Source organism: Vicugna pacos, chromosome 11, assembly GCF_048564905.1.
Source record: "Vicugna pacos chromosome 11, VicPac4, whole genome shotgun sequence".
In the NCBI taxonomy this organism is placed as follows: Eukaryota; Metazoa; Chordata; class Mammalia; order Artiodactyla; family Camelidae; genus Vicugna; species Vicugna pacos.
In genome coordinates, this window is record NC_132997.1 from 93,112,251 (window position 1) to 93,125,947 (window position 13,697).

The 13,697-nt window shown below is 40.6% G+C and overlaps 1 protein-coding gene across 8 annotated transcripts in view; it reads right to left on the minus strand.

The window, feature by feature from the left end:
• Window positions 1-7,595: 7,595 nt before the first annotated feature.
• Window positions 7,596-13,697, minus strand: part of ATE1 (arginyltransferase 1) — a 141,731-nt gene continuing 135,629 nt past the window's right edge. For 4 of the 8 annotated variants that reach the window (XM_072972025.1, XM_072972024.1, XM_072972023.1 and 1 more), the window contains one exon: window positions 7,596-10,978. In XM_072972025.1, coding sequence (XP_072828126.1) covers window positions 10,800-10,978 — 179 coding nt within the window. In that variant the 3' untranslated portion in view covers window positions 7,596-10,799. Of the gene's footprint in view, window positions 10,997-13,697 lie in introns of all 8 variants that reach the window. The other 4 variants (XM_072972020.1, XM_072972022.1, XM_072972021.1 and 1 more) reach the window with 1 other exon arrangement.

Consider the following 13,697-nt stretch of genomic DNA (forward strand, 5'->3'; position numbering starts at 1 on the left):
TCCACCCCGTGCTGTGAAACCATGAGGGGCGGGCCCAGCCTGGGGTCCTGGAGCTGGGACTCAGCAGCCCCACGACACCAGCACATGTCCTCCAGGGAGCTTTCCCAAACGAGTGTAGTCTTTGGGCGCCTCTGCTGAGAGCCAAGTGCATCCCCCTGGCGGCCCCAGTCGTGTTGGTTTTCTCCAGCCTTAAGAACTGCTAAAGGAAGATGGAAGTCAGACATGGTAGACTAGGTGCTAATGTAGAAGGGGACACCTGATTTGGACCTTGAAGACCTGAACATGTGTTGCTGGGAGGGATTGGCCAGGACTGGTGATGGAACAGACCCAGCGATCAAGACACAGGAAAGAAAGAGCTGGGACTGGAGTTTCTAGAAGGGAGATGGAGAAGGAAAGGTTGAGAGATGAGCTGGGGCACACAGTGGGGGCAGCTTAGCCTTCACTCAGCGGGGATGAGGGGCTGTCTGATGTGGGACCAGGAGGCACGGATCGGATAGCCGGTGTGTCAGGCGGTTAAACTGGCTGGAGGAGCCAGGTGGAAACTGGTTAAAAGGCTTTTGCAACAATCTGGATAAGAGGTACTGAGAGGCTGCACAGTGAGGTGGGAAACACGGAGGAGAACACAGGACAGGTTGGGATGCTGCGTCAGGCCTAGGGGTCGTGAAACTAAGTCATTAAACAATACAATACAAAATGCTGTGTATACAGTTTCCCCCTCTCAGTTGCCTTAGTTGCAGAAGAAGCAATTCAAAGGCAACCCAAAATCTGAAAAATTCCCAAGTATGAGGAATGTAATTTACATCAAAAACATTGGCCCTAATGGAACCCCCCAAAAGTTCACCTTTCCATGTATATTTAGCCAGAAGAGAAAAAAAAAAGCAAGGAAGTTTCTTTCTGCCCCCTGGTGGCCTTTGGAAAACTTAACTGAAAGGGCAGAAAGAGGAAAAGGGACCAATGTCTCCACTTTGCACTCAGTGCCCACTGTGCAAATACCAGTCTAGACAAGAACAGAGATGCTTCAGAGGTTTAGACATGTCAGACCTTTCCCAGTACAGCTTTCTTTCTGCCTGAGGTTGGCGGGTTGAGGTGGGGCCACCGCCCAGGTCCACTGCTCAGTGTGAGCAGGTGCTCTGCCTGCCTCCCAACTTGGGGAGGTGGGGTGCAGACTTAGCCGCGCAGATGCCAGCTCTGCTTCCACGGGGGCCTCGGAGCAGTGGCTGGGACGTGACCTGGGAGCAGAGCGTTTCTGACAATGCTCAGGAAACAGCTCCACCGGCCTCCATGTCAAATCGTGCTGGCGCAGGGACTGGGCACACAGCTCTGCACACAACAAAATTCACTTTTAATTAGGCTGGAGAAAATTACTATTAACATGTAAATACCTTTGGGGGGTAAAAGTAACAAATCTATGTCCAAGTCGCATCTCCCTTTTCTCCCCGGCAGGCAGCAGTCCTATGAGTGTCACCACTTTTCCCTCCGAAAAAATGTGATTTTGATTCCCTGACCTATTTGATAGTGCTCTTCGCTAACCTGTGGCTCTGTGAAAAGCCAACTTGAAGACGAAATGCCTCCTCCTGAATTTGCCTTCACGCAGAAGCATAATGCAGGAGGAGGAGGAGGAAGAAAAGCCGCAGCGGTAGGGGGCGAGATGAAAACAGTCTGGTCTTTACTAGTTAAACTGTAGCTGCCCAGGCCAGCCTGCTGTGCAGAGAAATCAGCAGAGCCCACGAAATGCTGCCGGCTTTCCAGATATCCTGTTGTTTAGTTTTGTCTCGAACAAAACAAACCAAGATGCGCATAATTGTACCGGGCCTCAAACCCCATTTTATTCTCCCATTTATACCAAAGAAATCCTGAAAGGTGGCACCGCTGGAGGGAGGCGCTCTCCCTGGGCTCCTGTGAATAATTGTTTATCCACATTCTATTAGGGAAAGGCAGCCATTAGAAAGTTTTTACCTCCTAGCATTAGATGAGTATTCTTTGAACAGGCATTTAAAACAGATGCCAATTCCATGGTCTTGAAGACCTGTTCCAATAGTGTGAATTCTGCAAATAACTGTAATTTATCCAGTAATAGAATGTTTTTTATTACTTTAAAACAATTTTGAATGGAAATATTTCGAATGGGTTATACGTTTTCCTATTTCAGAGTATAATGGATGTCCTTTAACCGTTCCCCTGGCAATTCAGCATCGCCATGCCCGATGTCAACTATGACTGGCCTGAAACTGTGTGTGCCCAGGGGCTGGTGAGATGTTCAGGGGTCTCTGCCTTGTATTAGTAGGGTTTACTCCTCTTTTTTAAACATCTTGTCAAAACTTTGTTTCTATGACCTCTCTTCCTGCTGACACCTGCTCTGGGCAGGGTGCGATGGGGTGAAGGGCAGTGGGGGGGGCAGGGTGCCGATCCTTCTACCCGGGCCCCTGCCTGCCCAGCACACCCGCCTGATGAGGAGGCTGAGCTCTGCTGACCTTAGGGCTTTGCCCAAGTTCACACAATTAGGTAGCGATCTGGCATTGGAACCCAGTGTGGCTTGCCTGTAGGATCCAGACCCCCTCCTCCGCCATTTTTATTTTAAAGAATCCAGTTGCTAGTGGAATGTGGTCAGAAGGTTGCTCTCAGTCTGATATCAGCACCACCACCGCCCCATCCCCAGTCCATCTTCCTTCTCTGGTTGAGGCTCGCATGTTCACAGGGTCAGTGTTGAGTGTCGGCCACACAGACAACAAGACGATGTGCACCCCTCCATTAACATGGCATTTCCATATCGCTTTATCCTTTTACCTTGGCGCCCCAAGTTTCTCTTTAGGCCACTTGGCCCAAGTAGCTTTCCCATGAGTAAGGCATGAGCTTTAACGCCTGGATTCAAGCCCATTTTAACTGCTAAGCAGCAAGTTTGTTTCTTTCTTTTCTTTTCAACTTTACTTTTTGATACTGCATTTACGTTCCAGATGGCGAAGTGGCTAGATAAGCAACGTGCAGATAAGTGAGGCCCACGATTCCTCATCACTCACCGATAATGCTGACACATAACAGTTTCCATATCTTAACGAAGGCAATAAAGGGTAATAGAAATGAATAAAGCGCTTGTTATGAAAAGCTCAAACTGTTCTCCAGATTTTTTCCTCCAGACTTGGTTCCTTGATTTCCAAAGTTTCCCAATAGAATCTTTGGTGACATTATCAGAAATATTAATGACCCACCAGCTGTTGTAGGGGCAGAACGCAACGACACACACTTGGCCACGCGCTGATGTTTTTCTGGCCTTCTTAATAAAACAGCATATGGAACGGTATTAAGCAAACCTCTCAAGAATAGGCAGAAAACCAGGAAGACCAGAGATAGTAATTCTTAACTTCTGCAGACATCATCCCTCACACGGTGCAGAACTCCCAGTGGCCACTGACCAACCTTGGAGACCCCTTTTGCTCTCTCATCATTGCCAGCTCCGCTCACGGGTGTCTGCAAGCAGTTTTGGTGAACTGAGTCCAAACTAACCTCTTCGTATCTAAATAACATGCCTCTAGTGAAATTCCATTAAGATCTCCATGCTAAGAACATCGACATGCAGTTTCGGCTAGAAGTAGGCTATACTAGGAAAAAACCAGTAACCAAAATTACCCTTAAGAATACAACAATAAGTGCGTGGGGTGTGTGGCTAATGGTAGAGCACATGCTTAGCATGCATGAGGTCTTGGGTTCAATCCCCAGTACCTCCATTTAAAAAAATTTAAAAAACAGTAATAAAGGAATTTTGAAAATCTTTAAAAAGCAGAGCTGTAAATCAATCTAATCTGTCTTCTGAGTCCACTTACTCATGTGAGGTAACCACCAGCTGTAGATTAAACAGTATAAGAAGGATGTTGTAATGAGGATTTATTTTTCCCACTTTTCTGTATGTTTTTTGGTAGACTTCTTTTGGGAGATGCATTTAAATCCTTTTATTGCTATAGATCCAGATTTTAACTGATAAACTTATAAATTTTTTTTCTATTCTACCAAAATTAACGTGACTAGAACAACTAGAAAGATGCTACTTAAAAATGGAAATAATAGCAGGAATCCCCTATATTTCTAAATTAACCTTCCATTCAAATTGTTCTTTAAAGAAACACTATCTGTACATAGTTTAACTTTAAATCATAATATGGCAGTTATCTTAGGAAACTGACAGCCCCAGGGTAATGAGATAACTCATATTCATACATATGCATGGATGCACTTAAATCAAAGATGGAACCAGATCACACAATGGAAATTAAGAGAAATCAGAAAGCATCAAAATAAGCCACCCCAAATGTTTTGCTGCAATACTTCCATGATGTTTTGCCATATAGAAACCTTAAAAATGATAAAATCATAAAATATTTTTAAAAATCGCCTTACTGCAGTGCCGTCCAATAGGGCTTGCTGTGATAATGAAGTGGTCTGTATCTGCACTGTGCATGCAATACGGCAGCTCCCACAGGTTGAATTATGGCCCCTGCCTCAAATACATGTTCAAGTCCTAACCCCAGGTGACTGTGAATGTGACCTTATTTGGAATTAGGGTCTTGGCAGATGGATTAAGATGGGGTTATACTGGATTAGGGTGGGCTCTAAATCCAATATGACTGGAGCCCTAAAAGATGAAAAGATGACACAGAGAAACATACAGAGAGGGAAGATAGCCATGTGACCACAAAAGCAGAAATTGGGAGGGATGCAGCCTCCAGGAACAAGGAACACCAAGGATTGCTGGCAACCACCAGAAGCTGGGAAGGACCAGGAAAGATTCTCCCCGGATCCATCAGAGGGAGCATGGTCCTGTCGAAACCTTGATTTGGGATTTCTAGCCTCCAAAACTGTGAGCAAATAAATTCCTGTCGTTTTAAGTCGTCTAGGTGGTGGTAACCTGTTAGGACAGCCCCAGGATAGCCAGGGGCCACACGTGGCTGCTGAGCATTTGAAATGTGGCTGGTGAGGCTGAGGAACTAAAGCTTAATTTTATATCATATTAGACACATGTGGCTAGAGGCTATGTTATTGGACAGAGTAGCTTTGTCAGTTTGTATGACTTCTACAGGTCTTATAAATCCAAACCCTTTATCAAACTGAAAACTGAAAATAAATCATACTATTATCATCAAGTTTTAATTAAGCACACGATCTCTCTCACTGTGTATGTGTGTGTGTGTGTGTGAGACATACACACACACACACATATACATACATACACATATATATATATATATATATATAAAATCTTTGCTTAAATAGTCAATAACTTCAGCAACAGTTAACTCCCAGACTACAGTCTGGCCATCTCTCAGTATTTTTAAATGACCTGGAAAAATGCACAGAACTGTCCACATACAACAGAGCTAAGAGCCTTCAGCTCGGAATCCACAATCCTAAAATGCTGTTTTTCTTGTTTCATGATCAAAAAGCTCCATCAGTTGAGAGGCGCTATTCAAACTCACTGAATACTGAGTTAACAAAGTGATGAACTAGACTTCATGAAGTATTCATGAGTTCTCATTTAATGCTAATTAAAAAAAAAAAGCCCTATGTTAAATGATTTTAAGACCCTAGCACAGACTGACAAAAAGCATGAAAAAGTAAGGTTCAGGGGAAGGCATGATCCAAAATCACACAGTTGAATTATACCAGTTAGGAGTACAACATTTGTATCTTTCTAGTATAATGGCTCTAGCTTGCAACATATAAATAACAAATAAATATTTAAAAATACTTTTTGAATACTGACTTTAATAAAATTTTAATGATGAAAGAAACAAAGATATTGGTGCCAGTCACTAACCATCTGCTTTACGTGTGCCAGGCAAGTGAAAGGTGTCTCTCCCCTCCCCCCAAGTGGTTGAAACATTTACTTTTGAGTGCCATGTTATTACCATTGAATGCCAGGTACTTAACTATTAAAAATCACAAATGCCACATAACATTAAGATTTGCTATGCTAGGTTTTGCTTTTTGGTTTTTGGTTTGTTTTTTTTTTTTTTTTTGCTCTTCTAGATGGAATTGCTTCTTCATATTTCAGGTGAAGAGATGTGATGAGCAAACCAGGCTATAAAAGTCTGCAAGTTATTTTGTAGCTTTAAAAGAATAAAAATTTGGCACACAAAACACATTCAGCAACTTTAATTCTTGGTCTAATTGAAACAGTTAATAGGAAAATATTTTCTGGACAGGACTGAAGACACCAACTGTGACAACCAACTGTATATGAAAAACGCAATTTTACTTAGAATTAAATCCGAAAATAAAACAGCCAATGTATTTTGAAAAGTAAAAAAAAAAAAAAAATTAGCTAAATTAGTAATAGTGGTATGGTTACCCACCCTTTCCAGGTACTCATTTTAAAGACCTCTGTTCTGCAAAGAAACAATGAGTCAGAATCTTACCTGTTTTAAATAACTTAAAGCTTTTAAATAAAGACGTTTTCTAACTGGAAATTTTAGAGGTGTGCAAACGGTAAAAATAGCATAGGTCTCTCAGAAAATATTTAGTTGACAGGAGGGAGGGGAACTAAGTTTTAAAAGCTACACATTTTCAAAATTTTCAAGTAAGGGAAAAGACAAGGAAACCAGGAAATGAGGAATAAAAACAATGTTGTCAGGTGTTACAAAGAACTGGTAAAAACTATTACTGCCCGTCAGTCACAACCCCGTTACACATTAGGAGGGGCTCAAGTCTTAAACCTCCTTTCTCAAAAGGTTACAGACACAGCAGAATATTATGCAGCTATTTAAATGATTATTCTCCCTCATTTATTTTCATTTTCACAGTAAATTAAGATGTTCAAAAATATATTAAATTGATAAAAAATTTGGAAATATACATGGCAGAATTTCATTTTTATTTCAAAATAAAACATATACCCACATGTAGGTAGAAAAAAAGTTTGAAAGGACACGCACCAAAATGTGCATGATAGTAGTGGCAGTGATGGGGTTCTAAGTGATTTTTATTTTATCTACTATACTCTTCTATATTGTCAAATGTTCTCTGGTGAACACTGTCCATTTCAAACAGAAAAATAACAAGGCTATTTCCCTTGTAGAAAAAAAAATCAGTGGAAATTATAACCAATATTTAAATTACTCGGGAAACAGGATTCATTTTATTATCAACCAACCAGGATTCTGTAAAGAGACAAAACATTTAGAATGTATTCTATAAATATACTGTTGACGATTATGAATGATTAAAGCACACTTTGCTTTATGAGATAGTTATGAAGATTTCTCTGAAAACTAAACATTTTAAGAGAAATTATACTTGAGTTTGCTACTTAAATCTTATTTTGAACCTCTTTGGGTAAAAGAATGTCTCTTCCCTAATTTATCTTGTGAAAACCCAGACTCTTTGCTTAAGGTGAGATTTACTTTACTTTTATTTATTCCTGAGAAAGAAATCCATCATGCTTTAATTTAGGTAACTAAGTGATTTGGAATTCCAATCACTGAAAATATTCTGACTCACATAGCCAATGTTTTACCTCTGTTTTCTGCATATTCACTACAGGTAAAATGTACTCGACAATTTAAAAGACGAAAACACATGTCTTTTCAGTAATGAGCAGCAAGAGCCACTGCAGATAGAAACAGTTTTATTTTTTCCATTCAAGCTTTATCAAATGGACTGTCCAAAAAGCATACACAAGAGCAAAAAATACCATATGCTATCAAATTTGTTTTGTCTTACAGTCACTGGTTTTCTTTCGGACAAGAATACACATTTGAGTATCTTCTGATTCAAACATTTCCCAGCTGATGCCCTGTCCTTCTTTTCTTTACAGTTAGCAATAGCCACATTTTAAGTAACTGATTATCATATTTTCTCATCTTTATTCAGACTGAAATAATATTAAAGCCTATAAAAATCAAACCATATACTGTTCAGAAATCTAGAAAGGTTTATTTACATAATAAATTCTGATACATTAGGAAATCATATACAACTGGTATTTCGCAAAACGGATAGAAAGTTGAGTAAGTCGTTTGAAAGCAAAATAAACAGTAATAATTTCTTATCTAAGTAATTTTAATCAAATGAATAATATATTCATCTGATAATAGACTCTCTCTTTTAGAATACCTAAAAAAGTGCTCAGATTACATTTTTTAAAAATAAGGTAACAAAAATCTCACTGAACTGAAATAATTTAAACACAGATGATAGCATGGGGACTCTATTATATTTTTGCTCCCAAGACAGGGAGGTAGGTGTACATTTATTTGAAATCAGAAAGGGACTATAATACTAAGACTGATCCAGCCTTGAAAAGATATGAACTATCTTTGAAAGGTTCTTTCGTGTCCATCCATCCTTCTTTAGTTGAAAGCCATTAACATAAAATCAGACTTCTCAGCTAGACGGCCTGTCAACTGACCAACCCAAGTCACTTTCCTTGACTGTCCTCTTCTGGCCCACTATTAATATTCATTCAGCAAGGGCTCAAAAGAACAAATGTCTTTTGAATTTGCTCATTAGGATCAATACACTATCTGCTCTCAGAAAAAACCACAGGAATAAAACAACCGAGTAGAAGCATCCTCATGCACACCTCATCTCTGGGGCTTCACTGGAGCCAACCTAGAACCCCACCCGCAGGGATGGTACCACAGTTCCCGGGTAAGGGGGGGGGTAATCATTTTCCTCTGAAGGAACCCTAAACTGAATTCTGCAGAGTTGCAGTAAGAAGTTAACATTCAAGCTTTCTCTTCATTTGATACTCGAGTTGCAATCTTAATGAATTCCATTCTCCATGCTAATCACCAAGATGAAAGCAGGTGTAGCGCACCTGATGACATCAACCTGACATCTGAATGCCAAGGGTGCCGAGCCTCCTTACTTTAATAATACTGAGACTATTCACTACACTTCTGAAGTCCTCAACAGGATTTTAGATTCATTTTATTTTATTTATGCTTTTCTGAATGTTTCAATTGCTTATAGGATCATTTCTGCAATCATAAAAAAATTAAGCTATCTCCACTTTAGAGGGAAAAAGAAAAAAATGTTCTACAGAAGGCAGTTCCAAGTAAGTCTATCAGATGCTCTTGGGATACCATTTTGAAGGACAAAATTCCAGAAAAATGCAAAATCTACGCTCTCAGGGAAAATGGCTTTGCTCACTCCTCTCCCCTGTTAGCTGACTAGCTGCCTGTGGCAGGTGTTACACACCTATACAATCTCCCTGAATCAATAAATACAGTTATTTGGATGATTTATTTGAACTTCTAGACACTTTAAAAATCATTGTTTTATGATCCTTTTATTCTAGCTAGCTGAAATTATTTTCTAATGTTTTATATCTAAATTGAGCACATTTAGGAGAAAAGTTTAAAATCAGTAGTGGGATTCAAGCTACTAAGTTTTATAATATGGTTTTTAAAAAGATCAATCAATAGAGAATGGAAAAATGGGCAAAATGTGAAATGAAAAGGACTCAGTGCCAAGCAGCCAGCAGCAGATGGGGATCAGTGCAGAAAAGTAGGAAAGTAACCCTCCTCCATTTGCCAAGTCTCCAGCACAGCCCCACAGCCCTGCGAACTGACACATGACGAGGATTCTCCTCCTGCCTCCCAGCACAGCACCTGCCCCTTGAGGTGGGGAACGAGGGACATCTGCAGAATGAGTGAAGGACCAAATAAGGGCAAGGGAGAGGGAAAGAAGGGGCTGGCCTCTGCTCTAGACTTCATGCTAAGTGTGGCGTCTCCTCTCTGACTCCCACACCAAAGGGCAAGAAGTGGATGGTTCCACCTCTTGCCCTGGAACCGAGGTCAAAATGATCCCTACTTCATTAAATGTGATTTGTAGCATAGCTCTAAAGGTAGTCAGATATTAACTAATTTTTAATCAATAACCAAAGACAAGTGTCCTGAGTTCTAAGGAAAGAAGAACTAGTGTACATTTACCTTTGATGGGGCTTAGGTCAAGGCAGGAGTCAAGATCTTTCTAAAAACTTCATTTCTTAAGATTTTTAGAAATAGAGCAAAGTATCCCAGTTTGGACAATATAATATATAACAAGGGTAATCATATGTTTTATTGTCCACGCTGGGACAATTTGGAGAGTAAAAGGGAGCACAGGTAACAACTATTCTAGGAAAAATAATTGTGCCAAAACAGCAGACGTGAATAGGACTGTCCTGGGTAAAAAGGCATCGATGTAAACACATCTTTTTTTTTTTTTTTTTGATGTTTGTACTATTTCCCTTGTTTCAAGTTTTCTAATAAACCACATAATATAACATTCGGCAGTAATGTAATATTGAACACTGAGTTTTAACAGCCCAGTTTTGTTCCCTTGAGAAGACATTTCCTAAGTGGTAAAATAGAATTCCCACCTTTTCCCCATACCTAAATTTTTTCAGCATTAACTAATGTTTTAAATGGATCTGAGGAAACAGTCAGTTTTGATTCCTCTAACAGGACAAAAAAAACCACATCTGTGATTTAAATTACTTAAGAGTCACTTATTAATTTTACTTTCCAAAATATTACCAAGAGAAGTTTAGCATGTCTTGTTCATGAAACCAGCTTCCCAAATGATAAACCCCAATTCTGAGTCTAGGTCATAACATACTTTTAAAATCTTTATATTAACCATGAGGTTCTCACAAACACATTGCCACAAAATATTTTAGAAAAGCCATATAACTGTGAAGATCAAAAAAATCTAATCTGTGGACGGTAACGGAATTTCCCCAGGGAAATGAACTTGTCCCGCGGCCCGCGGCCCGCGTCATCAGCACAGCGTGGGCGGGCTGGGCAGAGGGCGGCCGGAGCCGGTCAGCTCCTGAACAGCAGCATCCGCTCGGAGCACGCCTGCCCCACCAGGCCCGCGTACTGCAGCACCGCGGCCTCCTCGCTGGGGTCTCTCTGCTGCTGCTTATAAACACCGTAAGGCATTACGGCTTTCCTGTAAAACACCTGCAGGCGGTCAGGATCCTTACAGCGCCCTTCGTCCACTGCAACGACAGAAAATACTGATGAAAAACGTCGCATGTCAAACTGCTTTTCATTTCCTAATTTAAGGGCATTTAATTTGAAAGAGAAAAAATTATGTGTTAAGATGTCTTCTTCGAGCAATATGTTCCAACGAGGGTGTGTAGTATTAATACTCAGGTTAACTTGAGTATACTAGTAAGTAACAAATGCCATGTTTAAAGACACTAAATTCCCTCCATGAAGAGCTGAAACATCAGGGAGAGAGACAGAGAATCGTGTGCAATTTAGAAACTGGCCTTCAACGATCGCCCTTGTCATCCTCTCATACACTATGAAGTTGACAGTACTGCAGCATCTTTCCTGAGTCGGATGGAGATTTATTTTGCTTTTCCCCGAGCCAACATATTGTGTGAAGTTTCCATCCCCACGTGTGGCTTGGGCTGACCCAGCAGTGGGGGCTGACTTGACCTGACCAGGTCTGGGCCTCGGGTGCTAAGCTCCGCAAGCAGGAGGGCAGGTGCTTACAGCTTTCATGGAGACTGCCTCTGCCCGTTCTCCTCTTCTTCCAGACAGAAGAGCTCCTGGTGGTCAGCAGGGCAGCTTCCCAGCCTTCCTTGAAGTCGGGTGTGGTCTTGTGACCAAGTTCTGGCCAGCAGGGTACAAGGTGAAGTGTTTTATAGGATAGCTGGCCCGGGCCCTTTGCCTCTTTCAGTTTTTAAACCTTCCTTCATTCTGCTGCCTGAAGCATGAAGGTCAAGGTAAGGAGCTCTAACCTCTACCTTGAGCTTGAGGTTAAGAGCTCCCCTTGGTTCAGCGAAAACAAAAGCCAGAAGGGACTGGGTACCTGAGGACTTTGTGGAACAACCCTGCCATACCAGCCCTGGGCCGCCACGTGTCTAGAATTTTAAAATAAAATTATAAATTTATAAAACAGAAATAAACTCCCTTGTTTAAGACAAATTATTTTAGATTTCTATTACTGGCAGTTGTTCTCAATCCTAATATAGAGAACAGTGTTACAGTATCTACTACAATGTATGTTTCTTTTCAACATTGACTCTGCAAGGCCACTTCTTAGAATCATCCTATAGCTGACAAATATTAGAATCATCTGAAAAGTTTTTTTAAAAATTTCAAAGCCTGGATCCTATCCCCAGAGATCATGACTTAAAAACCAGTCTGAATGGAACCCGAGCATCAGTATTTTCTTAAGCCTAAAAGGTGGTTGGAAACCACTATTCTCAACACACACACACACACACACACACCCACGTTTGTCTACACTGTGTAATACTGAAAAACTGGAAACAACATAATGTCCATCAACAAAGAACCGGTTAAATATATTAAGGTACATCCACACGGTGAAATGTTATACAGCCATTAAAAAGACAAAGAGAGATTGTTAAGTGAAAAAAAAGCAGATGTAGTGTAAACAACAGCTCTTTTTATTAAAAGCCTAATATATGCACAGGAAAAAATCTGGACAAACACACATCAGCCTGTTAACAGTCCTGACCACTAGCTATTCCCTTTGCTAGAACTGCCCCTGCTTCCCCAGGGAGCCTCGTGGCTCAGTGTCTTCGTCAGAGCACTGTGATGTTGGCGCTCCAGAGGGCTTTCTCTGGTCCTATATAAAATAGTATCTCCCTTTCTCTCGTTCTCCTGTATTTTCCTTCATGGCACTGACCCCCACCTGACATATATATTTATCACCTGTTTCCCTTTCTACTACAAAGTGCTGTAAGAATAGAAATGAAATTTTAAAATCGTGGCTGTTTTGCCCATAATATTTGCCTGGTGTCTAGTACAATGCTTGACAAACAGTAGGTGCTGAATCAATGAACAAACACCTGCTGGATGAACAAATCTCTGGGGGGAGGATTACAAAATACTTTTACAATGTGAGTCTCACACACACACACACACACACACATACACAGTCATTATTCTGGATTTTCTATAATTAACATGAGGCTTTTATAATTTAAAAAAATAGCTGTTTCTGAGGTTGATTTAGGCTTTCTTTTTTTTCCCCTAAATTTGAATCTTCTGAAAATAAAAAGTGGAAATACTGGTTTCCTTTTCTACAAATCACAAGGATTGTTTTAGGAGATTTCTCAGGGTCTTTCAGCTATAAATTTCTTTCTTAAAGTCAATGCCAACTTTTCACAAAAGAGTCACTATAAATTAAACATTTTATTGGATGCCCACTGATACAAGGCTCTATGCTTTGAGTCCTTAAGTTGGATTACATCCCATATTATTTTGTAATGGAAGCAACAAATACTACACATTTATTCTTCAACTCACATTGCTTTCTCTATTAGATGTTCACTTAGTTAATCAGGGTAAATCATCCACAATCAGTTTCAGGAGATAGAGAAGTAACACTATTCTTCTAATATCTAAAGAGAAAGAGAGACTCCATTTTATAGACTCGGGCCATAGGCCAGCTGATCTCAACCATCTAACGAGGAAACGAGTTAAAGCGTTCCAACACCGACTGCATTCTGTGCCTGTTTAGGCTTTTCTTCTGCAGGGAGATGAAAGCTAATCATGTACTAGTTCCCAAAAAGAAGTTACACACTGCCAGAGAAGGCCACGATCTCCTACTGAGAACGCAGCCTGGGACGGCGTGGAGGGATGAGGAGAAAGGGAACAGGCCAACGGGTCCTCAGTTCACAGAACTGCAAGCCAGTGTGGTTTCAGGCTGTCACTGTACCCCAGACGTTTTCT